Here is a 26,143-nt window from a genome sequence, read left to right as displayed (position 1 = left end):
TAGCTGTTTACAAGCTGACTGGTGCTCTTCTTGATGGGCAAAGTGAACTTCATCTGTGAAAACCGGTTGCCCTCTCCAAACCTTGTGACCCCTCAGGTGACCCTTTTTCTTGGTTTGTTTTCTCCTATAGCTGAAGAAATTTCACTTTATACACATTTCAAAGTCTAACAACACAAGAGCAGGAAAGCCAGTTATGTTTAGCACATGATGTATAAATGAGTTTCATCAGCATTGCTTGGAGAGACAAAGCTCTGACAAAACAAATGAGCTGCATACTGATGATACATTAAATTAAGGCCACAAGTCAGTCATAATTACAACCTTGAGGAAAACATGCAGCAGACTGAGTCCAGGGAGAGTGTTGAGCAGCCAGGGGAAATGTTTATTAGAGATCAACAGCCCTGCTCCACTAAACAAGAGTAAGCCTGAATCATACAAGAAAAGAAGGTCAAATCAGGATCAAAGTCTCTAAACCCACAATGATGGGCAGTAAAGCCAGGATCCTATAGTGGCACCCACCTCAGTGGCAGCCTGAGGCTCTCTGTTGGCCGGTGAAAGACTAGGGCGGGGCCAAATTTCCTGATTTGTTTTCATGACAAGTCAGCAGCCATATGTGTGTTTTACGATGGTGGTTATGCAGCCACATTTCATTCATTTTATGTACTTGCTTCTGCTAAAGGAGGTTATGATTTTGCCTGTTTTGAAATAAAAGGGAACAGAAATACACTCTGAACTAATCCTCTATGTTATCATTGCAAGAGTGAAATTGTTGTATGCAAACATAATTTCCTAAATGCAATTGTTTAAATGCACAGCATGTAATTTTCTGCTGCTAAAGTTTCTCAGCCAAAACAATAACAAAAGATGGAGTTTGGTGATGTTGTGAAGTAGCATGGGATCTTGGGAGTTGTTGTCTTCACCACCATTGCCATCATTGCTGTCTGGGATGCCCTCAGTGTCGGTCATTCAGGAAGTATTTACTGGGAGATGAGGTCCCCTCCTCTCAAGAGCAGACCAGGTGATCCAAACCAGTACAAAAAAAAAACTGTCCCAGAGAGGTTGCACGCCGAGCTGCTGCTAACAGGTATTCAGTTTGTTTCTCTGATAACAGAAGTCTGATAACTGAAGTCTAATGAAAAAAAAAAAAATTTGTATCAAAATCTAAAAACTGTATCAAAAAAATGTGGCTTTAAACTGTACAAAAAGTAAATTTTGTCCACAAAGCTGATGCATTTAAAGGGGAGATGACGTCACTGACATGCGACCAGGTGGAATGGACAGTTACCATGGAAATATTGGCCTATTAGAACCGTTACCTTGATTAAAATGGCAGATTTCTCTTGGTTTCGAAAATTGCTGGAAACTTTTGGGATAATGTAAGTACACAACTTAACAAAATATAGGCCTGTAACATAGGTCTGGTCGTTTTAGACATTTCACTGCGGAAATTTACCTTTAAACATAACCGAGCAAAGTTAAGTTTAGTAACATGTAGGACACTTAATAAATGAAAAATAAAATCCTGAAAACAAAAGCCGGCTGCGCGTTGTTTTCACACTTATATTGACTCTTTTGCTTTGGTACGTGAATACGTGGAATAGACATGAGCATATTTTCAGAATTGATTTTTATATACAGTCTATATTTATGGCTCACATGTTACTAAACTTAGCCTGTGTTTGCCCAATTATGTTTTAACCTGAGTTTACATAACACAGTTTCACTCCTACAGTAATGAAACGGAGGATTATGTTTATATAACACTACTTCACTCTTGTGATTACAACACAGGGGATTAGTAAGGAGTGTACCAGTAAAGCACATTTTCCCGGTGCCGCTAGTAAAGAGTAACACATTTGAGCTGTGGTGGAAACAAACCAGAAGAGCCACGGCGCCACAGGCTGCCACTGAGGTGCCACTAGGAGGATCCTGGCCTCTCTCATGATAAGACCTACAAATAGACACACACACACACCAGCCACCTTTTAATAAGATTGGATCCAGTGCAATCTGCAAAAGCTACATTTATGCTTACAGTATTTTAATCATCTAATGTGAACTGAATGCACCCATGAGTCCCCCTTCAGTCCCCCCTGTGGGTCTCTGAGCAAGATACTGCTCAACATAACAGAGAAGTACACTGGGACATGGATGCTTTTCAAAGGATGACAATGGTTAAGTGGAGCTGTGACAGATGCAAACACGACCTGACAGTTCGTGCAGTGGCTGTCTGACAGCAAGATTGCCAAAAGAGAGGTTCATATTTATCCAGGGCCAGTGGCAAGACAAACGTTGAGTATTTCTGAGGGATTAGTCTGCTGCCCCCACCCCTCAGACATAACCCTTAAGACTCGCAAACAAACTGACATTTGAGTTTTCATAATTTTCAACTTCATAATTTTCTACTTATTTAAAAGACTTCTGCTTGGTTTATCTGATTGTGCACCATGGTTGCCTAAGATATTATAAAACAGCACTGACATCCTTGGCTGTTTTATACTCCCTCATAGCCACACGGGCCGGGGGTGGGTGGGGGGTGTCAAGCCTTGTAGGAGAGACGTGCAGCGGGCAGCAGATGCTGGGATTGGTCGGACGCTCCACGTTGCACAAACCTAAACAGCAGCGTAAAGCTGAGACTGCCGGAGGATGAAGCAGCCTGAGCATCCTCATCATCCGAGCTAGGCGCACGTATGACGCGTCGGGTGAGGAAGTCAAAATAGCACCGTGAGACCGGTGCATGAGAGAATGGTGATAAACTAGACTGTCGGGGATATTGTGTGTTTCCGCACCGGATCAGTCTGCTGACAGCCAGGCGGTAGCGCAGCGCCAGACAGCACGGCGCTGTTTTCTTCCATCCACTGAGGAGCATCCGCTGGCAGAGACACTGGGGCTGATCATGGGGTTTTCCTCTTAGTAATATTGTCTGAGCTGCAACACGACCGCCGTCTGCATTTAGAAAAAATCAAACCATGGGTTCCAGACTGAGCAGGCAGAGCAGCCTGGACAATGAGAATTTCTCCAAAAAGCGACGCAGGCTTCTAGATGGCACTGGAGAGAGCGACAGGGGCAGTCGGGGCGGCGGGGACTTTCTGTTTGCACTGATGCTGAAATCAGACAAACTGCCTGGGATGCTGCGGAGGACCAACCACAGCCCGTACATGAGGCGAGTGGCGTGGATCAAAGAGATACAGAAGCTGCTCCGTGACCGCAGGATAGAGCAGGCAACCGACGTGCTCAAATTACTGAGGAAGGTAAGCGGGACCTGCACACAGCTCAGCCTGAGCCCGGTAAAGTCAGACCTGTTTACATACACTACGTGCACCACTGCTGTCAGCCTGCTCTGGTGCTGATGCAGCCATACATCCTTCACGTATTCCCCAAGCAACAAATGGAGAGCAGGCAGGTGCTCCTCATGCGTATGAATGCAGTTTGATGTGTTCTGCATGTCCACAGGTGCCTCCATCCACCCCTGCCCTCTGCCCTCTGACCCCCAGACCACCTCTGCCCTCATCTTTTCTCCCCCTGTGGTGACTTTGCAATGCACAGCCTCGCTGCTCCGGCCACTTCCTCCAGGAGCATTTTGTTTTTACAGAAAGAGGGCCACCGACAGAGCAGTGTACCTGTGACACATTGTTTCAGTGGCAGCCGCAGCGTGTGACTCAACACAGTGTTCTCTGTGACTGTGGGCCAACATGCTTCGTGTTGACGTTTGATTTGAAAGGATAACCTGCAATGTAAATAAGGAAATGGTCAAACTGCGTGCTGTGTGTCATTACTTTATCCCAAATTTCATTACCCTTAGGTGGGATCTGTATATTTCCACAAACAAACACACCTCACCGTCCCTTCTACATATGTCTTTGTTTCCTGCACTGTGGCCAGAGTCTCACCTCTCCTCCTTAGGCTGTTCCAATACTCCCATTAGAGCGACCTGCCCCCTCCATCCCTCTCCACTCTTAATGTCTCTCTCTCTCTGGGTAATGGCCTGTGCTCCAGCAGCAACAATGTAAGCCCTGGAGTCCTGTGTTCCACAATACAAAATATTATTCTTCTCCAAAAGGTTTTATTAACTTTTACTCAGAGGAAGAAGGTCACAGAAATGAAAACCTAGACCACTGCCATTGCTTTCCCAGTGGCTCTCTCATGCTTTGTTGTGCAGGTTGCTGTTGCTCCATGTGATTTTCGCAGAACATTACTAGATTTTTCTATGAGTTGAGATATTTTTTTAGCCTCTTTGGCTAATGAAAATCTTTCAAACCAACCAGATCAGATAAAAAATGCACCGTCATCAAGCCAAAAACACCACAGTTTTTGTTGTTTTCTTTTAAAAAAAAACTGACATTTGTTGCAGCATCTTTGATGCAGTTTTCACTTGAGCATGACTAGTTATAAATAGATGTCGTAGTTGTGACCTAGAGTGTATCCAGCTCCTCTATACTGATATAGTGTAGATCTATACTAGAATGATGTTATATCAGAGGTTTGTTTTCAAAGTCTTCTGTCACCTGCTGTGGGATGTAGCATTGAAGAGTGCAAAAGAATATGTAGGTGCACTGAAGATGTGACAGCAGCCGTGGTGATCTCATTTGTTTGCTTTCCCTCAGGCCTCCCTCTGTCTTTTAGCTGTCGGCCAATCCAGCATTAATTACTCTGAAGCCCTGACACGGGAGAGAGTGGAACATCCTTAATCAAGCCGATGAGATAAACTAGCCAGCCCAGGCTCCATGACAGCCACATCACAGGGGACATGGGCTCGCTTCCTCTAAATGAGCTCCACTTTTATTAAATAAGCCTTACTTTATCTTTACTCACAGCGTCGCAAGCAGGCAGAGAGAGAGATTTCTGAGAGATTCAGTTCTCTGTATTTAAAAAGGAGTTTGTTGCAAAGTTAATTGGTGTGTAACAGTGAGCTCTGCTCCAGATATGAAAAAGATCTGAGCTCTGCTGCAGATATGGGAAGGATTCGAGGCTTCATGCTGCGCTTGCAACATGACAATTGATCGTGTCTAAACTCAGACGAGGAGATATTTTTATACCTCGTTTCTCAGAAGGGCAGAAGCAGCTTCTCTCCCGCCTTGGGTTCAGTCTGTGTTTACTGTTGCCCTTGTTAAAAGGGGAGCCAGTAATGTGGAGCTGCCAACCTCCCACTCAAACTGTCTATTATAATCAATGCCGATTGTGCTCAAGAGAGAAGAAATGTGTGTGCGCAGGTGCGTGCACACTGTATGTCTCAAAGGCTTGCCTCTCATTAAAGTTGCACGGGCTGCACAAGTGTTCGTCGTCGCAGTTTGAATCCTTAGCACCTTGAGGATGGACGTGTTGATGAAGGCAGATTGTACAGTTCAGTACACGCAGCTGCACCGCTGACTGTTGCTTGTCTCATCACACTCAAAAGGTCATCGAATTCTGCTCGTTTTAGTCGCTTTGATTTGTTTGTACTGCAGATGCTTCTGGATTTGTCACATGTATGAGTGAGCTTACTTGACAGCTGTCAGCGTTGACCTCTTTGGAAATGTATTTATGTCCTGTTCAAAATTCTAAATCACGTTTACTCAAAATCCTTTTGAAGAGCCACTGTCCTATTTTTACGAGTCTAAAAGAATGATGAACCAAGAAAAATACCTTAAACATGGTTAGACAGATACAGATTGAAAACAGCATGCAGCTGAGGGATTAAATATATTTTTGAAATTTTCAAGGAGGGTTTTGAATGATCAAGGATAGTAGATGTGTAGTTTATAAAGTGGGAGACTCTTGTTTATGCAAACAGTAGGTGCTGTGGCATGTTGGGATATGCACTGTGACCCGGTGCCATGGAGTTGTGATTATATATATGACTCCCTCTAGATTTCACTCTCCTGCTGTAGATGAAAAACCTGCTGTCCCCTTTCATGAATATTTAAAACAAAACATTTCTTTTATCTTTCCATTTCAAGTCACATTGCCCTTGACACAGCAAAGGCCCCATTTCCATCACTAATGCAGTTTTTTCTCTCCGCAGTCCAAAGACACATTTTAATTGTAATTATTGCATGATGTTTTTTTTTTCTTGCTATGATATTGATTCTTCTCATTTTTTTCTGTTTTGGTAGGATCTTGGTTTGGAAGGCACCTCGCTCAACGACATCTTGTACAAAAACGCCGCCTTCCTCAACCTGGTGGACCCCATCTCACACGAGCTGCTGCTCAGCCTGGCTCGAGAGATGCAGTGTCCTAAGAAGGTCAGCTTTTACCGCGTTCTCCTTCCAATAACTCCCAACGAGAATCCAGGGAATCAAATCAAGCCTGATGTTGGTATTGTGCAAAAGAAAGCATTCTCCTAGAAATATTCCCCTGATGGTTTCCCTTTGTTAAGTAATCATGATCAATGCAAATCCAATCTGAGGATGTTATCGACTTACATCTCTACATTACATTCTGCAGACTTGTGTTATTTTTGAGGAGCTAGAAATAGGACCTGCTGTTGAGTATGAATCCTGGAAAACTGTATTTAATGCAGGTTGTGGAGTTGTTCTCAATCTTGATATCTCATACCTGAAAACTCATAAAACTTGAGAACCTGTGAAAATCTACAAAATTACAGGTGGCAACCCTCAAGGAATCAACTGAACTAGCACGTTGATTGAAAGCAGTTGTTTTGTGCACAGAGATAAATTCATAACTCAGTATGTCTCAACCTGCAGCAGTGAATATTGAATTATTTGGATGTCAACCACGACATGGTTAAAGAAGTGAAATTACCAGTGTTTGCCAGTGGCTGTGTCAAATCTCACCTCTGCTGTGTACTTCCTGTGTTTTCCCCCTCGATGCACACTGCATGTGATTAGATTTTCTTCCTCCAGCGAGGCAGCAAAATTGTGTTTTGTTCAGGAGCAGCTCAAGGTATCTCGAATTATAAGAAAACCTTTTTTTTTTTTTTTTCATTCTGTTCATGTGAAAGAAGTTCTGGTTGATAACGAGGATACTTTGCAGGATTTAAAGCCTGCGTGGTGTGAAATAATGAATTGTTAAGATGTTTTCTCGTGCACACACAAGTAGGAAATCTCGTTTTGAAAAGCTGCTGCTTCAGGACCGTTAGTCTCTTTCTAAACACTGTCTACTCTCATCTACAGGATGCAGACACCATAAAGTCTTCTGATAAGATTTGCAGACAGCTGATCTACCACCTGACCCCGCACTCAAAGTGGCTGAGGCAGAGCATGTCCAGACGGAAATCCCAGGCCTGGTAAGCCCTTCTGTCCAGACATCCAGTCTATAACAAATCTGCAGCTCCGCACAACAGAGAACAGGGCTCTGCTGCATGTCGAGCTGTAGAAATTTCCATCTTTGCAGCTGACATTGAACGAGGACAGAGCTGGCCACGGGCTGACCTGACGGGAACGCCATGGTAACCACAACTGTCAATCATCTCTCTTTTTAAGTGGTCAGGTCTGGTCAGTGAATGTGCGTTGCCACTGGCCTTTCGCTCTTAAAAAGTGGCACACTAGCAAATTTGTCCATCTGTTTGCTGAAGAAAGCTGGGAGGGTAATGTTAAAATATAATTGTACCCGTCCTAATGAAAGACCGACTCGCTTTTGATGTGCAAATGATGACTAGAGAATTAGCTTGTGCACAAACAGGCTTTTTGTGTGCCTAGGTGTTGCTTGGTAATCCTATTCATGAACACAAACAGGCTATCATAATTCTCTATGGTGTAATTGCTTATTCTACAGCTGGTTAGACGCTGCCCATGATGCATTCATTTTCAGGAGATGAAAATAATCTCTGGATTGACAAGGAGACAATGCAAACACAGTGATATGAGGCAGGTCCATTATGAGTCAGTCAGAGGTATCAACACGCACAATCTGAGGAGCAGCGAAGGCATATTCGCAGGGATCTGGCAGGATCAGTACCTTCACTGTCAAGCTGCACAAGCAGGGCTTTGTTGTGCTTTTGGATGTTTAGTTCAGCCCGGAAAGACGCATGATTTACACTGACAGCATCTCTGAAAATGTGCAGATACATATGATTGCTAAATTCCTATAGCTGAGGGGCCTTTTTTTTTTTTTTTTTTTTTAACTTAGTCATATTGTTGGCTTCATAAACCTGCAGAGAGAGAGACAGAGTCTGACACAGGCTGAGACAGCCGGAGCAACATGAATCATTAAAACTAAAATCCACCCTAAAACAGAATATTAATACAGTTGATGCTGTGAGCTCTGACAGCTTCGTCTGCCGTTATGTTCATGAACAAACACCTGTCAAAGCTAGAGAGAGACGAGACCTGGCCAGTCTGCTGCTGCCTGTGAATAGGAAATTCACCCAACACACTCATATTGGTCTGGTTTAACACTTCTATAAAAGCAACCATGTGATAATTCCCTGGGTGCAGATTTCCATTTACTGTTATTACAGAAAGCAGCTGAGCTTAGGCTGTAGTGCATTTTACTGTAGTCCTGTGGGGTGTCGGAGGTTCAGAGGTTGCTTGTGTAAAAGTTTTGGAGGATACACTTATTCAGTTTCTGATGAGAAGATTAATACCACTCTCATTTATGCTAAATGTGACGCTACAGACAGCAGACAATTAGCTTAGCTTCGCTTATAAAGACTGGAAACAGGAGGAAATAGCTAGCCTGGCTTTGCACAGAAACAAAGGTCTTAAAATGACAAGTTTTTACAGGGAATTTTGGACTAGACTATTTTTTGAACAGAAACAAGATAAAACATTTACATTAGTGAGCTCTTGAGGTGCTAGGCAGATGTGCTTCTTTCAGATAGAGCCAAGCTAACTGTTTCCCCCATTTCCAGTCTTTATGCTAAGCTAACTGCGTCCTGGCTGTAGCTTCACACTTAAGGTACAGATATGAGAGTGGTATCAACATAACTCAGTTGAAGAAGTGATCAAGTGTTTTTTCCAAAATGTTGAAGAATTCCTTTATCAAAGAAGGATTTACCTGTCCACATTAACAAGAAAAAAGAATGACTTTAGGGTGGATTTTACCTCCTTTTACTTCCATCTTTGTCCAGCTGCGGGCAAACTGCCCTGATCTATGAAAAAATGCAACAACCTTTGTGAGGTTTCTCTGTACTCGGAGGAAAGAGAAACAGCTCAGTCCTTAATGCCACCAGCTTCTTCATCCCTTCATTATCCAGCATTAGCACAGCACACCGGTCGCTCTAAATACTGTACACACATTTCTGACTAGAATGCCACACTGCATTAATGTCTGAATCTCACTAATCCTGTTAATCTATCTAACTAGTTTATTTGGTTTTGGCTAGAATGTTTTTTTTTTTTTTTTTACATTTAATGAAAGAGCTGCACAATAGATTTGATGGAGGCAGTGACCCAGAAATGCTGTCAAGGCGCTCCCACCTTAAGGGTAATTTCATCTGAGCGTAAAAATTGCCAACACTTTGGTGACCTTTTTTCACTTTGGTTTTCACACCACGGTCTTCCTGTTCCATCAGGCTTATTTAACCTGATGATTTGTCATCTGAATGCTTGAAAAATAAGACATACAAAATAACCGTTTAGTGGGCATTGTCTTTTTAGTTTCCACATTAGTCATCCTCATTAACTGCACAATAAATCTTCTGTTTTTTCACCTGTTCTCAAATTCACTAATATACATTATATTGTGTGCTGTAGCTTACTGTGCACATTAAAGCTTCCTCAGGGGCACATCAATCATTTTTACTGATCGTTTCTGCCTCAAGTCCTTTGCCAGGAAAATACAAAGTGCTCAGAGCAGCTCTCCAGGTCGAATTCTTGACCAAAACATTCACCACACGCAAAGATGAGGTTGTATATGCATGCAGGTACTGTGTTACTGATATGGGCTGTGAACTGTGAGGTTGGATTCCCATGAAGGACAATGCAGTGGTGTGAGTGGGTGTGATACAGTTTCCTGTATATAATACAGCAGAAAATGAATTGAATGCCGGGGAGCAGATGTGGTTAGACTCATCTCATCTTGTGTCGCTCTTGTACAGTTTGGCTTCAGCTGTCAGGTGACTGAAGTGAATAACGAAGCAAAGCTTGAACATAAATGACTCTGCAAAAAAACAAAAGGTGTGAGAAATGCAATAATAGCCCTGGGGAGGGCGAAGGAGGAAATTAACTCCTGGAAAAGATGGAATTTTTATGATTTCTGTCATTATCCACCCACTTGTTAACACGGGCATTTTAACTGTTTCAAAAAAGTGTCCTTATTTGCTTAAATGGCATTTTGCCTCATTTCAATTAGCATCAGCTAAACCTGCAGATATGAATATTTATAAATGACAAGAGTGATTTGATTTACGCTGACTGAATTCAAACACTGCCTCATTATATAAAATCACTGACACACAGAGACTGATGAGCCACACATGAAGACAAGAGATGCGCTCTGCTTCCTCAGTATTTCACTGGGAATACCAAGTAGACGGCTTCATTATACAATGTAAACATAATTGATTACTTAATTATGTAACAAATATTTTATTAGATAATGCAATTGTGAATTTAGTTTGGTAAGCACAATTACTAAAATGTTGATGCCATTTGTGTTATTACTGACTTCAATTAATTGCAGGAAAGGATTATTTTGTCTCCGCCTGCTGCTGCAAACATCTACTTAGCAACATGTATCGAATGTCATTTGATTCATAGTGGAAAATTACAGCACCTCTGCACCATTTCTTTTTTAATCTTTTTTAATCATTTAACCTATACATTAGTTTTTCTTTTAAACCGAGCCCTGTTGTCGTGTGCTCATGGATATAAAGACGACAAAAAGTTGAAGTTATCAGCGACACTCTTGTTTCCTGGTATCAAATTAATGTGGAGGAAGGATGGAAGAGGCTTCCTGAGAAGACGCTGCAGACGTCCATTTTTCATGCTCCCTGAGCTACAAAAGACGAGTCTGTCTGAAAAGGAGGGACTTGTGACTTGTGTGTGATCAAAACCCACTCACACCTGCAGGGGGGGCGCTGCCAGGCCGTGGCTATTAGCACTTTTGTTCCTCTGGTGAAGATGAGGTTTCTGGCAATTATAAAAGGCTGCCAGGGCCAGACAATAGAGAGAGGGAGGAGTGTGGCTCACAAGACTTTGCTAAAGATCTGCTTCACGAGCAGGTTTTATATACATCTTTTTTTTTGTGTTATTGCAATTAATTCAAACGCTTGTGCTCATCAGCCCATCACCTGCTTTTAAAATGAAGTTGTAGATGCTGCTGAGGGCACATCCATCTTCTATGTGACCAAAAAACACTTTAAGGCATCACAAGTGACAGGTACTGCAGTGAATGTCACAGTAAGTCACTGGGCGCTGGAGGATGTTATAATTCACTCTGACACCGAATCAGCGTTACAGGCCACTTCAGTAACAGCTCGAGTTAAACACACCGCATCCTCGCGGGGGGGAAAATGGGCACCGGTAAATGGGACTGACTGGAAACAAAAGGGCAAGGGGGGGGTGTAAATAATGCACAAATATTTTCATCTGCAGTATAAGCAATAGCTAATGCTACAGAAAAGTATATATCCACATTCAGCCTTAAATCTTGCTTGTATTACAAATTATCCTCAAAGCACTTTAAGGTTTTAAGAGGTTTGTGTTGTGAATGTGTGCATCAAAAAACACGTACCCTGAGTTCTTACTCCCAAATCAAATATCATTTACTTCAATGACTAACATTCATTTTATAAATCAATATTGTGTCGCAAACACAAAAAAATCACCCAGATAAAACTAGAAAACAGCCAGAGCTTGCACACCTCAACCACAGTTACACAGTCTTCCAAATGTCTTATTTTAATAATGGACAATGTTTCTAAATTTTTAATCTGCAGTAAAGTACCCACTGATAGACAATCAAGTAACACTTTTTAACCTGGGTACAAAACGTATGCTTAAGTAATGCTTGGCTAATGCTTTATTCATGATCTCTCATTGCTCATCAATTAATAATACATATATTAATTTAAATGCCACCAAATTAGGTCGATTAATGTACGAGTCTGAACTGCCACTTTTCTATGTAACTGAATTCAGCTAATGTTCATGGTATAGTCTATAAATTCAAGTATGAAGTGGCTGTGATTTAATAGTCCTTGACTGATGATCCATTAAGTGTTAACTAATCACATGAAGTAACAGTGACTTGATCATTTATTAATGGCAAGAAACAGGAATTCATGATACATCCTGCATTCATTCATAATCATGTAATAAATCATACGTTTTGTAATCTTATTAGAAAGTGTTACCCGATTGTCAGATTAGAAAATTTAGAACCGTGTTCCATTAAAGAAAAATTACACATTAAGGGGATTGTGTAACTGTGATGCAGGTGGTGCATAGGTAATTAACCATACTACATAAACATGTGCTTGTACCCTTTTTGTAAAATATCACTGATGATCATACGTGTGAGAAAATAGTGGAAATGCCCCATTAAGCAAATTCCTGGATCTGTGTTCTTCAGCCTAATTTTCACCAAACTTCACTGATGTCTGATTGGGTTTTGGAGACATCTTGCTATTGCACAAAGAAACAAACAAAACACCTAAAACCTGACAATTTTTGGTGGTGATAATAACAACAATTTATCTGTAGCATTTTCTGATGTATTTCCTGAGGAATGCTGCATTTCCAAAAATTCATCTTTTTTTCCTGTCCTAAAAATATAGCAGCCAAGCATCTTCTATTCAAGTTTTATCCTTTTCAAAAGCACATCGTGCTTTATCTTTTAAATAGTAAACTGTTCTGGCTGTGTGCTATAAGGAGCTCTGTGCTCCTGGCCTTCAGAGCTTTAGGCTCAAGCTCCTGGCTCACTCGGATGTTTTGGCTCCTCTGTTTACACTAGTAAATCCCCATGCTGGAGTCTCTGTCAGGCTTCCGCTCCAAATCAGCCCTGTCACCCCCTCATTTATACAACACAGGAAACACAACATAAAACCAGGGCCTCGTTCCCAAGTCACAGATACGGGAATCATTCTAAGATCCTTTCAGCCCCTCAGCTAAAAGTTAAACTGTTATGTGCTTTCTCGTGTCTAAGAGTCATCTAAGTAATCCCACTTTCTTTCTCCTTATGTTCCCAAACAGTCTCAAGACAACCTTACAGAAAAAGCTGTCCAGTGACTCTGTCGACTTGTCCGGCATCCCTCTCTCCGCTCGTGATGTCCGTCAAGTCGCCTTCTACCTCCAAAACAACAGAGACAGTGTGGTGGCTGTGGACATCAGCTTCACCGAACTCCAGGACGAGAACTTGAGGCTTCTCCTGCCTCTTCTCGCCTCACTGCCCAAACTCAGCACCCTGGCTCTCAACGGCAACCGCCTCACCCTGGCTATCATCAAAGACCTCACTGAGATGCTCAAAGACCCCAAGAAGTTCTCCAGCCTGGCCTGGATCGACCTGGGCAACAACGTGGATATCTTCACCATGCCCCAGCCGCTGCTAGTTGCGTTGCGTCGGCGCTGTAGCCTGAAGAGCAGTTTACCAACCATCTATGAGTACACAGAGGGTCAGCCCTACTGCTACCACCTGGAGACTTCTATCGAGGAGCCCAGCCTCTACGAGGAGGAAGAGGAGGAGGAGGAAGAGGCAGAGGATGACGAGGATGACATGGGGAACAAATTTGAGCTGGAGCCTTGGGGTTTAGGGGAGAAGCAACTCTCCAGAGACTTCACCCTTCACTACTGTGAGAGGTGATGAGGTATTTTCTCTCTGAGGCCCACTGTGGATGAAATGTCGTCCCACAGCACTCTGTTACTTCCTTCGTCCTCTCGCCCTCACACCACGAGCCCAGTCACCCTTTGAGGCACGAGCGAGACCAGTGCCTACATTGTGAACTTCTCGTCGCGACACAGCTATCAAGCTATTCCTATAAACCATCTCTGAGTTAACCCACACAAGATAGTGACACCACAACGGCGGACTTACTGTGTTGGTGGATGGTGCTCTTGGGAACAAGGTGCGGTTTCATTGGAGGGGGGCTGGAAGAGTTAATGAACCGGTGCTCGCTCGCTCTCTCTCTCTCTCTCTCTCTCTCTCTCTCTCTCCCTCTCCCTCTCCCCCTCTATCTCTCTCTCTCTCTCTCTCTCAGTGATAGTGGCAGCTGAGGAGCCAGTCCTAAGTAGATTTGGATCAGTTGGTTGGATGGAGGAGCAGCATCCCTGCGGTAGCTGAAGTGGAACTGGAGTTAGTTTGGAAACAGTGGGTCCCTCTGGGTTCTCTACCAGGACTGAGACTATCTCTGGCAGGCAGGGCCTAGCTCCACATTGTGTGTTCTCTGTTAATCTCTCAACAAAAGCTATGACACAAGTTCAACAGACTATACAGCCGACGACCTGTCACGTGACGCCGGCAAAACTGCTAGGTCAAGACTTTTTGCGTTTTCCCCCCCTTTCCAAATGTCCACTTGTGAATACCCACGCAGCCCTTGTGTAGATGTAAATGAGGACACAAAACATGGCTCTGTTGTGTTTCCACAGGCTATTTTTGTGCACTTTTGGTGAACAAAGCAATCTTAGAAGACAACAGGTAGGACGCAACAATGGATAGCTGTCACTGATCGTTTTTGTACCCGCCTAAATGCTGATATTCACCTCTTTGTAATTATTGAACTGTTGTTGTAGTCATCACCACAGTGTTTCAGTGCATTAATGACACTACAGCCAACTGTAATATGGGCCACTGAGTCTGTGCCGTGCCCAAACTGCCCTTCCTACTGCCGTTTGTCTCTACAGATGTGTTGCCATTTCCATTTATTGAAATTCTGTGGGCCTGTGTTTGTTATGAAACACAGCCATGACTGTTATCTGTTGGTCATAGTCTGTCTACAGTAGCACATTGTGGTTAAGTTAGACTGACCGAAACACTGCAATGCACTTTAAAGCACTATATTCTTTTTATATCTCAGTTTCTTCATAGCATATACTCTGTGTACATTGTTTATACCTAGAGATATTTACAAAGCAGCAGCTGAAAGCATACCTCTTAAAGGTGTAATGACCAAATGGCTCATGATTGTTAGAAGGATCATTAAAAACACCATCACCAGATATATAATAAATGTTCAAGTGTGTGTTATATGTGTTTGTAACAGTAAAACGTCTGATTACTGCTGTAATTATTTGTGTTATTGTTTTGGTGTTTTGTCTTGTGTCCGACTCGGTAATTATAATAATGACACTAATGACTATGAAACTGAGCCCAGTGACCTCCTGCTGTAAGCTTGAGCAGTAAACAATAGGGGGACGTGGCTGATAGGATTACACAGCAAAAGAGAAAACAGTTCAGTAAATGTAATTTTTACACAAAGCGGACACTTTTTATGTTGAATGTTTAATCGGAAAAACGCAGAGCACTGGCTACTCGGTTTGTAGTTTATGTTTCGTGTGTCAACGTCAAACTCTTCCTTGTTATAGCCTGTGTGTATTTGTCTCATGCCAACACTGACTGCCAATAAAAGATCCGATCCAAACTGAGAAGTGATTGGTTTTATTTTGAAAAAAAGAAAAAAAAGGGTGTATTGGATGGTTGCATGACTGTGTCACGAGCAGAACCCGCAGCTGCTCACAGAAACAAACAGAGGGTTTATTTATGCAGATTAGTCTGCAAATAGGGCAATAGAAGAAATCAGCTCAGACCGGGCTGTTTGAGATTGGTTGGGGAAGCACTGTTCTTGTTTCAGAGCCAGCAGATCATCTGTGGTGCTGTGTGCTGTCAGGGAAACGCCTGAGCTGCCACCGTTTACTATGGAAAGGCAGGGTGGTCATCACATGAGGCCCTACCCGTGATCCTCTCCTGGCAACCTTTTGTTCCTACTGGCAGACATGGTAATGTGGCATTTGCAACAGGTGGCTCCTATAAGGTCAGGGCACAGTGTGACTGTCAAGCCCCCTGAGGTCCAAATACCATGTGACAGGGCAGTGGAGCCCACCCTGAAAATCACCAAGATCTAATTATCTGACCTTTTCCTTTCAGAATTGATTTATTTTGAGAAAAATAACCAAAAATAAGTAATTTAAATTATTTATTGTGTGAATCAAAACTATGGCGTATGTAGGCCTCTGGACAGACACAGACAGTGCATCATATTTCTTCACAAACTTTCGCTGAATCTCTGCTCCTGTTTGTCTGAGTCACTATTTGATGTGATTATCTTGCTCCAGCTGCAGCACGCGCCATCACAAAAATGAAAAACAATTTATTGAAAACAGCACAGAGAAGTCACACACATTGTTCAGAATACATTATAGCACTAAGAAACAGATGCAGAGAGCAGGTTTCAGTAGTAGGGACCTCAGGTTAAAGGGAGTAACCATCCAGCCACTTTGGTGCTTCCAAAAAAAAAGCACTTGCCAGTATTAAGTTATTTGTTATAGATTGCAACAATTTATTTTCCTTTCTTTCATTTATAATACTTCATTTTATCTTTATCTTCTTGTTCTGTTTTCTTATTTCTGCAACCACTCTACGTGACTAGACACTTGAAAAACATATGAAGTCAATCTCAAGCACTTTTTCTAACTGTGCTGAACTGAGTAAATACAATTTAACAATGACACCGATTGAGACATGCATGTGTTTCTATAAAATGTTTTTTCTATATATAAAAAGTTAAATAGTCATGTGTGCAAGTCCCAAGCAAATCCTGGGGTGAGAATCAAGCAAGTCACAAGTCAAATCATTCGAAATTCTGATGATCAACACCCGTATGGACATTTAAATCAGTTAAAGAAAGTGGTGAAATGTTTGATTTTACTTTTAACTGGAACAAAAACTGTTACAGCTGCTCACACCTTATAAACATACTGATATTTGACATTTTGTGACAATGTAGAGTCTGCATCTGTGGCTGTAGTCACCCACTGCAACAATTGTTATTATTAGTCTTGTTATTACCTCTGCCAAGGAGGTTGTAATTTCATCTGTGTGTGTTTATTTTTCAGCAGAAATTTACAAAATGTTCTGAATAAATTTGCACCAAACCTGGTGGAGGGGTGGGGGATGGGCCTGGGAAGAACCCAATACAGAAAGGGGGAAGAGAAACCTTCTCCCAGGCCAGATGAGTTGAGATCCTCCACTCCACTCCACTTTCAGACTCAATTAAAACACAAACAGTCTTCTGAGTTCAATGTGATGAAGGCTTTATTGCAAAAATTCAAAACATAGCAAGAAAACCAAGCTCAGCTGCAGGAGTGAACTTGAGTTGTCTCTTTTGTGCATCAACTTTTATATGCTTGCTCACTCTGTGGACACTCTCTCGGTGCCCCCTTATCATAATGCCAAACTGTTGAATATAGACACCACAGTTTCTGAAGATCAGGAGTTTTGAATCTTGGCTGATTTACAACAGTGACTCCGTCTTCCCCCTTTCTCAAAAATATAGAGCGTCACTCACACTGAGTATCCTTGAAAGCGACCCACAATCATTCTTGATAGCATAGGCAGGGCACTGTCCCTTCTTTAAAACTGATTCACTGACGTCTTTGATAAAACAAGCAGGACACTCCATCATGATTAAAACACAGCTTTTAGATAAGAAATATTTCCCACAGGCAGATCCAGAAATGTTTTTTATCACTTTCTTAAATGTGTAGGATTGTTTGGCCTTGGCGTATGTATGTGCTCTAATGAGTGCCATTCTAGTTATTACTCTCTATACATCTCTATGTGCAACCTGAGTTGTGCTCTCTTCTCTTCCCTGCTGCAATCCAACCTTTAGTGTTTTTGGACGCAGCCCCTCCTCATCATAGCTGCGTCGGCCTTGGCTAGTCTGCCACGTCCCAGTAGGTTGTCACCCAATTATCACACAGTAATGTTTCAAAAATAAAATGTGACTTCTCAATGTCTGGAGAAAAAAAAGCCTCAAGTCATGAACACCAAGTGAAAGTCAAGTTGAGTCATTCTTCAGTTTTAGTCTGATTTAAATCAAGTCATGTGACTCAAAGCCCTCTAATGAAACTAATCTAAAATAGCCTGCTATGTATGTCTTAAATATTATCACGACTGTACTATCAAGTCACAATATGATGGATGGAATGAATGAACTGATCAGTACTGAACTGATCAGTGCTGTCGGAAATGGCAAGAGTTAAAAAACAAGAAGAGTCACAGGAGTTCGATACAATCACAGAAAAGAGCCGTAGTTTCTTCTTTGCACAGTAGAAAGTCAGAGGCCACATGTTTAACTGCTACATGTTGCTGTTAGTGTTCAGCTGATGGCGCCTGTTATTCAGTGCCTTGTACAATGATTTTCCAGCAGGACAAACACCACCTGCTGCAGCTTGTCGAAGGTCTCTGTAACCTTCAGGCCATTCTGCATAACCAGCGCCGCGGACCCTCGGCCTCAGTAACCGGCTGCTTGGCCCAGCTTCCTGGCATCAGACACTGCACAGATACAGCCGTCCTCCTTCTCTACAGCGTTGACCACGTTGTAGAAATTTTTTGCAGTTTGTTGATTGTGTCCCAAAGCTTTAAGAGCTTCAATTACATTCTGCGGGGGGAAAAGAGGAGAGGGAGACTCAGGTGGAACAAAAACAGTGTGTTGTGTTGCTCTATTAGTCAAATGCAGTGAATGTTTTACCTTGTCAAAGTTGGGTTCAAACTTCAATGCATTTTGAGAGTCGACAAAAACAACCGGAGCCGCTATCGCCTCCTTAAGGCTCTTTCCAAACCAAAGGTGGTTCATGAGTGTCTAGGGGAGAGGCAGAACAATGCACTGTAATCTACCAGATGGGAAAGTGATGATTACAGAATGGATTATGGACACGGTGAAGACACTCGTGAAGACAGCTCTTGCTATGACAACAGTAAGGGGCATTAGTCTGCAGCAATTTATCTTAATGGCACTTAGTGTGATTGCCATGGACACGTTACCGAGGCAATCCCAGTCGTGATCATGCTCCCACCAGTCGATCCAATCACCAGTGTCTTTGATTGAGACTTTAGCACAGTGGGGGCCATGGAGGAGGGAGGCTGCTCCCCTGCGAACACAACAAACGGCGTGACTGACAGGACAGACGGCTACAATTCAGACTCATCAGTGTGAGAGGAACAAGAAGAAAATGATTATAAATGCAATCAGCAGAGTCCCTTTGAAAAACAGACGTGCATCAGAGGGTGAAGGGCGTTTATTCAACCCTCACATGCGACTTTACCTTTGTTCAACAGCTGACACCTGACAGCAGTGAATACTGAGGCTTCATCGATGTTTCACCCTCTCTATAATAATCATCATCTCCTCTGTATATGCTGCATACTTTTCATAAAAATCTAGACAAGCCTACTAAGACTTTATTTCGTATAAACTGCGTTTCTAAAATTTAGCCACATTAATGCAGATTGCTGATGGAGTGTTTCTCCATCATCTTTGAACAACTGCGGTGGAAACCTCCACTATTTCTGTGTTCACATGACGTTAGGAACAAACAGCTGGTAAACACAGACCCCACAGTTATGCTGTATGTGCAAAATCAACCAATCTTACTTGTACTCTTCTGACCTAGTTAAGAAAATAAAATAAAACACAAAAGAGATTACCATTAAGCATTGTTATTACTCCAAGTGAGGAAACACTTACTGTATATTCCTTTTTGGTTTCCAAGTCTTGTATAGAAATATAATATATGACATATACAGTATGTCCCTATAACAAGAGTGATGTTGCCATATATGTCACCAATAAGGGGCTATGTTATTATCACATATATACATCCTCTGCATATGAATATGATAAATTAAGATAAAAGTTTATAACATTTATGAAATACCCACAGTAAAAATTGTAAATGAACATATATTAAAAACATCTATATAATGAATTTTTATAACATGTTGTGACCATATATGTTAATGATATATATTTAATTTATATATGCAAGTTTATTATCAACAACATACATATGAAAATTCGATATGCTTATGTATGTTTGTGGACCCGTCTGTACATAAAATGAACATATATTGACAGGCTATGGGATGGATGTATATTTACATGACACATGTCTACATTATAAGTATACATACAAAAACATACATATTTTTATGGGCTAGACATATATATGTTAATATATGGAGTTGTTCCAATTTCTAATATGTTCATATAACTTATGTTACTTATGTTTGGGGTCAGTCAGATCATAGAGAGGGCTGACTCCTTGTTAGACATCCACTGACATCCAAATAGACTTACTTTGGATATGGGAGGGTGGTGCTGCCTAACAAAGGATTTCAGCACTGGACAGTACTTCTTCAATTTTGGCACAAAGATTCATTTGAACTCAAGGATGAACTGATTCGATTTTGGTGGTCAAAGGTCAAAGGTCAAGGTCCCTGTGACTGCACAAAACACTTTTTAGCCATAACTCAAGACTTCACACAGCAATTATGACAAAATTTCACACAAATGGTTTATATTTTATAAATGATACTGGATAAACAGGGATGTAAACGTAAACTAGTCTCAGAGCCCAAATACAACAGTAAATGTGTCATAAGAAGTTACGTTATACAGGGATCTCTGTTTGTTATCAACACAATGAACAATATCTACTGCAAATTCTGGGGTTGCAGTATAACAGGTACTCGCCCCTCCAGCAGATTATACTGTTAAAGAACATATAATGAGGACATTTAACCCATGGAGCTGCTCATTGGATAACTTTGGAATAACTAAGAATGAGAGTTTTTATGTATGTATGACTATAAAACAACACAGACCTGTGCCTGTGTTACTACTGTGTTACTTGTATTTAACGATTGTTAAATGAAAGTCATGCTGGTGTGGTTACCAGGAGAGATGTTGTCGACTCTTCCACAGAAGTCGGACAGCTCGTTGTTGAGGATGACCCCAGTTCTCGGAGAGAAGACCTTGGAGCCAAATCTGTGAAGGAAATACGTTAAATGAACTAGATCGTGACACTATGACACTTCAAACCAGCAGTAATATTGGATGGTTGGTTTCTCATGCTTTTCAGATACTGACATGTGGTTGATGGTGCTGGTGACAGACACAGCAGATCCATCCTCAGCCAGCACAGACACGTGCGTGGTGCCCATGCTGTCCAGATACGGGGTGATGTTGTAGTACTGGGGATCATGAGCCGTGTCGCTGCTGATCAAGCTCCGTATGTGGTCGGCGAAGCTGTCCTCTGTGAATTTCCTTGCCGTCTACAAGAAGTATGGAACATTTAAAAACACACACATCTCAAAAAACTAACACAAATTTCACAGGTAAAATTATAAATTGTTCCATTCATGTTCAGTCTTTCCAGAACTAAATTTGAGAGAGAACTGATGCCAATTCTGAGTCCTAGTTTTTGTACTTGTCAAACTCTATTTGATTCAAACATTGCACCTGTTCCTTTTTCAAAATAACCAAACCAATAGAAAATTTAAGAGAAGAGAGCAGTAGTGTGACTAACCAGAGAAATCTGCGAGGTTTTGACCATGTCCTTGAAACAGCACCACAACCAATTAATAACAAAAAAGAGAAACTGATGCAACAACAAGCCACTGCTCAAAGTTACCGCGACTCATGTCACGGACTTTTCAAACCTAATAAATGGGTCAACACCCGTATGTTCCCCCACTCCAGGAGAGTGACACGCAACCTAACATGATGCACTTGTGTCTCTTTGATCACCATAACGACACAAAGAGGGATTACAACCAAGCGTGTTTGCTCATTTTGCTCACAAGGACTGTCGATGTGTTGACTGACACTGAGATACGCCAGTCGACGGGTTCAGGGTCTGCTGCACTGGGACTGAGGATTAAACACTAAATATAGTTCTCTGATTGCTATTAGCAGCAGTGGGAAGTGACTAAAAGCAGTTACTGAAGTGCTGTGCCTGAGCATGATTTTGAGGTAGTTGTGCTTCCCCTGAGTCTTCCCATTTTATGCAGCTTTATACTTTTACTTCAGAGGGAGACACTGAACATTTATTGGGGAGCATTAGCGACTTTGCAGATTCAGAGATATTTCTGAACAAAGCATACGACGAACAAATAAAATATCATGTGTTCTTATAGATCAAACCTCCTAACAGTTTATAAAGTAAATGAAATGAGCTCCAGCTACACAAGCAGATTTACTTGTGATATTTTCAGTACATTTCACAAAGACAAGACTTCCGTACTTTTACTTTGGTAACATTTTGAAAGCAGGACTTTTACACTGGAGTGCTGCCACTGTCACTTAAATAAAGGCTCTAAATACTTCATCTACCACTGGTTATGGGCCATAACTAAACTTTCCTGTTTAATTATGTTGACGTATTCAGCAATAGCATGTGTGACAATGTGCATAAATGATCATGGGATAATTTTGGGATTCTCATTTCTTCTGAGTTGACCTCTGGATCGATGTGTTTCTTCAATCCATTGGCAAACTTCAAAGCTTCAACATAGCGGTGATAAGCCAGAGTCTTCTGTTCACCCGTCAGAGATGCTGAGTTCAGGCCATATCCTGTAAATAAAAAAATATTGGTTGTGTTTCTTTGCCTGTCTGTTAAACTTAGGTGGATCCCACTTCCCTTTCTGGCAAACAAAGAAAGTCATAATCACATCACCAGTCTCCTCGTAAATGCAACACATGAACACGGCCACCAAGCTTCATTCTGTGATATGAGAGAGCGAATGAGCAGCAGATCTACAGTCTGTGCTATAGCAGGAACCTTTCAAGATGTTAAGGACGAGGCTGAGGATGACCCCGCCTGCAGGGGGTGGAGGTATGTACATCTGGTACTCTCCCAAAGGAACAGCCCACGCATCAGTCACTGTAACTCTGTATGACTCCAGGTCCTGCACCGTGAGTGTTCCTCCTGAGCAGAGACATTGAAACAAACGGTCCTGCTCAGCAAAACTGAAGAAAACACATCTGAGCTCCACATAATCAAGACTTTCAATGGATCCAGGCAGCTCACACTGCAGTCTGTGAGTGATCACTGCAGTGCTTTACAGACCCAATTGATTTGTTCATTTGTAATTAGATCATTGTGCCAGGCAGAGATAGAAAATAGCTGGGAAAGAGAGTATGATGAAACCCGTCTCACAATACCTGCCTCCTCTATGTCACGGATTAAATCCTCTGCTATTTTTCCGGTGTAGAAGGCATCTGCCCCGTGATTTGCAATCATCTCAAAAGTGTCGGCCAGTTTCTCAAACTTCACTATATCACCAGTCTTCAGCAGGTTCCCATCCTCATCTGAATACAACTTCCTAAAGGACAAATGCAGTGAGAAAGTATCACTCAGATGTAGAAAGTAGTTGATTTTTTTTTTTTTTTTTTTTGCTCATCGTGTAAAGTTTCTGTGTTGTCTCTTTCCTACCTCAGTGGCTGGGTCTGGTTCGTATCAATGTATAGTAGGTATCGACCTTGGATTTGAGGAATAGGAAATCCTTCTCTGGCCAACTGGATGGCCGGCTGGAAGAGAGTGGCCCATGGCAACTTCCCATAAAGCCTGTGAGCCTGCTCATAACCCCGAATTTCCCCAGGGACCCCAATCCACTGGCTACCTGGATGGATGGATGCATTGATAGACAGATAGCTCATAGGTACGTTTAATGAAGTTCTGTTTTCCACGATTTTGAGTTACTTTAACAAGAATTTTTCCATTTTATGCTAAATTAAAGTTTAAATAATATAAATAAAAGAAATAAAAATACAATTTTGTGTATGAGAATTTTTTTTTTCTTTGTTCCAACCACATTAATCAGGAGGGCCTGATTTCTGGGTTGGGAACTACTAAACTAAACCAAACTGTATAACAAGTAGTTACAATTACCTTCATCTCAAACGGCTACAGCTAAAACATGCTTTTTGTACATTTGTGCAATACTATTAACAATCTCATAATATCTTTTTAATTTCTTCTTAATTTCTTCTTTTTATCAAAAGGTTTGTGAATAACCTCTTTTAAATAGCTTTTCCAAAAATGTATTTTTATGCTCAGCCTCTTTCATAACCTTATTCAGATTTGGTAAATTTGTCTGCATGTGTGTATTTATGTGTGTATGCAGGTTGGTTTATGTGTGAAATTCATATATATTGATTGTTTATTATACAGATTTGTTCTTTTGTTGTTGCTGTTTCTGCTTTCATTTAGTCCTTTAACCTGCACTTTGTAATCTCTGGTTTACAGTAAATACCGTGACTTTTTTGCAAGTTAATACCAGACTTTTATTTGCAATGGATTATTTTCACATGACTTGTAACTGGTACTTTTACTTAAGTTACAGATCTGAGTACTTCTTTCATCACTGAGGTAATAATGATAATGATGATAACTTTATTTATGTAGTACCTCAAAACAAACTGAAAGTATTTCGTTAAAATAAATAAAAGTACATAAAATCCAGAGCATAAAAATTTAAGCAATTACAATAAATACCTTTAGTTAAGAAAAAGCCATAAAGTAAAAGCCACCTTTAGTGAAAAGGTGGGTTGATAGATAATGACCATATTGTTTAAGCTCTTATTTGACTAATGTTCAACACAACACAAAGTTTTACTTGTCTAATAATGTTCCTGTTATCAGTTAGAGATCATACTTCCTGTATCCATACATAGGCCTACAAGTGCATGTGGTGTTGCAATAGGGTGAATAGCTGGAAGGACTGCTGTGTGTGTGTGGTCTTGGCTCAGAGTCAAAGAAGAAACAGACATTTGCGTCTCCCAGACCTGACATAAGTCTTTCAACGCTGTGCCCTTATATGGTAAATAGGGTTCTTCAGATGTAAACCATGCTGAATTCCTCAGAAGGAATGATCCTGATACCGGGAGCCAAATGTAAATGCTTATCCCTACTTCCTCCTCATGCAGGGGCCTAGTTACCTCATATCTGTCTAACGCAACAGCCAGAGCAAGAAAAACAAGCAAGTCTCCTCACGATGGAATCAGGAAACTGGTCTTTGTCTCAGAGCGGTACCTGACACCAGCTGGAAGGTCTTGGGACATGACTTCAGCAGGTCCGACTGAAACTTCCCCGGCACGGTCTCTCTGGAGTTGATGATTCTCACTTTTCCTTTGAAAAGGAAAGAGATGTTACCACTGAACTTTGTTTGCACAGCTTGAAGCAGCTGCTTCATCAGAGAGGTGGAGGAGCGCGTCAGTTACCTGAGCTGTCCATCACTGTGAATATGGACCCCCCCCCGATGCCCATGCTCTGAGGGTTAATGACGGAGGTGCACAGCAGCGCGGCAATGGCGCCATCTACCGCTGAGCCCCCTCTTTGAAGGATGTCCCTAGAAAATTACAAGTGAGGCTGCAACCATGTCCGTGTATTCCAGTGCTTCTCATTTGATTCCGTGGTGAAGGGTTAATGCCAATTACTGATCTTCTTATAGTAAGAGCAGGGAAACAACAGCATAAACATGTGATTCATAGCGTTTTCAATTGGTAAGATTCATCTAAAAAAGTGCAAAAGTTGGCTCCCCAGAAACAGTCTGTGTGCGTAACTGACGACTAGAATAAAGGAAAGGAAAAGGTTCAAGGGAAGTTTCACTCACCTTCCGATCTCTGAACATTTCCCAGAGTCCGCGGCCACTGCGGCGCTGGAGAAAGCGTCGGGCGGACACTTGCGCCTCAGCAGGACCGCGACACACACGACCCCAGCGACCCCGCAGAGCAGCGCCAGCGCGCAGCAGGTGTACACCCTCGCCTTTGACCTCGCCATGGATGATTCTGTCAGATGTCTCCGCCGGGACCATTAAAGTTTCATCTCACTTTCATAGGTTTGCGCCTCCGACACATTACAACTTCACTGACCGACTGACTGACTGACTGGAAACCCAGTTGTCCCATCAGAAGGGGCGTGCACTGAACAGTGTGGCTCCGCCTGAAACTGTCGAGAAGGGGTCAAATCTTGTGGCACATCTGCTGTGTCATGCCTGTTTCGACCTCAGACCATGGCCCTGGGTCTGAGGAGCCCGGCAGCGCACCTGTCGCTCAGTCATGCTGCTCTGCCTGGCTGCGAGAAAGACAGCCGGCTGGTGTCCGGGGTAGACACTGTCTACGATCAGATAAAGTGTAAATACAGAGTAAGTTATCCAAGTGAAAACAAAAAGGTACCCCCCCCCCCCTCACTGTTAGAGCTTATCACTGCCAAAAGCGGTGCCAGGTCTTTGGATCTACTGACAAACGCAAACAACTAACAAGTTA

General features: G+C 42.0%; 2 protein-coding genes across 3 annotated transcripts; one reads left to right on the top strand and one right to left on the bottom strand.

Annotated features, from left to right (window-relative positions):
* Nucleotides 1-1,382: 1,382 nt before the first annotated feature.
* Nucleotides 1,383-15,478, top strand: lrrc75ba (leucine rich repeat containing 75Ba). Its single transcript, XM_071482245.1, has 4 exons — nt 1,383-3,251; nt 6,093-6,221; nt 7,113-7,225; nt 13,077-15,478. Exons 1-4 carry the CDS (start codon nt 2,970-2,972, stop codon nt 13,681-13,683), a joined length of 1,131 nt encoding a protein of 376 aa, XP_071338346.1. The 5' UTR covers nt 1,383-2,969; the 3' UTR covers nt 13,684-15,478.
* Nucleotides 15,479-17,109: 1,631 nt separating this feature from the next.
* On the bottom strand, nt 17,110-25,995 carry ggt5a (gamma-glutamyltransferase 5a). Of its 2 annotated transcripts, XM_071482243.1 has the most exons (12): nt 25,492-25,995; nt 25,100-25,227; nt 24,912-25,007; nt 23,313-23,499; nt 23,042-23,202; nt 22,659-22,805; nt 22,338-22,450; nt 20,966-21,150; nt 20,772-20,863; nt 18,859-18,965; nt 18,566-18,676; nt 17,110-18,475 (listed from the first exon to the last, which is right to left on the bottom strand). In XM_071482243.1, the coding sequence occupies exons 1-12, from the start codon at nt 25,656-25,658 to the stop codon at nt 18,329-18,331; spliced, it is 1,641 nt and encodes a 546-aa protein (XP_071338344.1). In that variant the 5' UTR covers nt 25,659-25,995; the 3' UTR covers nt 17,110-18,328. The 2 variants fall into 2 exon arrangements, with proteins under 2 accessions (XP_071338344.1, XP_071338345.1); XM_071482244.1 differs by lacking the exon at nt 22,659-22,805 and having other exon boundaries at nt 25,492-25,791.
* Between the last annotated feature and the right edge of the window lie 148 nt (nt 25,996-26,143).

This window comes from Trachinotus anak, unplaced genomic scaffold (assembly GCF_046630095.1).
Source record: "Trachinotus anak isolate AG129_WGS33_773 ecotype Australia unplaced genomic scaffold, CSIRO_AGI_Tana_v1 ptg000008l, whole genome shotgun sequence".
Taxonomy (NCBI): domain Eukaryota; kingdom Metazoa; phylum Chordata; class Actinopteri; order Carangiformes; family Carangidae; genus Trachinotus; species Trachinotus anak.
This window is presented reverse-complemented; position numbering and strand designations above follow the sequence as displayed.

What these genes read in the sequence shown, in the direction of transcription:
- lrrc75ba (XM_071482245.1), top strand. Translation starts at nt 2,970, where the DNA reads ATGGGTTCCAGACTGAGCAGGCAGAGCAGCCTGGACAATGAGAATTTC. An exon ending in TGCTCAAATTACTGAGGAAG is followed by an intron (nt 3,252 to 6,092) that starts GTAAGCGGGACC and finishes CTGTTTTGGTAG; the next exon opens with GATCTTGGTTTGGAAGGCAC. An exon ending in AGATGCAGTGTCCTAAGAAG is followed by an intron (nt 6,222 to 7,112) that starts GTCAGCTTTTAC and finishes TCTCATCTACAG; the next exon opens with GATGCAGACACCATAAAGTC.
- ggt5a (XM_071482243.1), bottom strand. Translation starts at nt 25,658, where the DNA reads ATGGCGAGGTCAAAGGCGAGGGTGTACACCTGCTGCGCGCTGGCGCTG. An exon ending in CCGTGACATAGAGGAGGCAG is followed by an intron (nt 22,806 to 23,041) that starts GTATTGTGAGAC and finishes GTCTCTGCTCAG; the next exon opens with GAGGAACACTCACGGTGCAG. An exon ending in CGTCCTTAACATCTTGAAAG is followed by an intron (nt 22,451 to 22,658) that starts GTTCCTGCTATA and finishes TTTTATTTACAG; the next exon opens with GATATGGCCTGAACTCAGCA.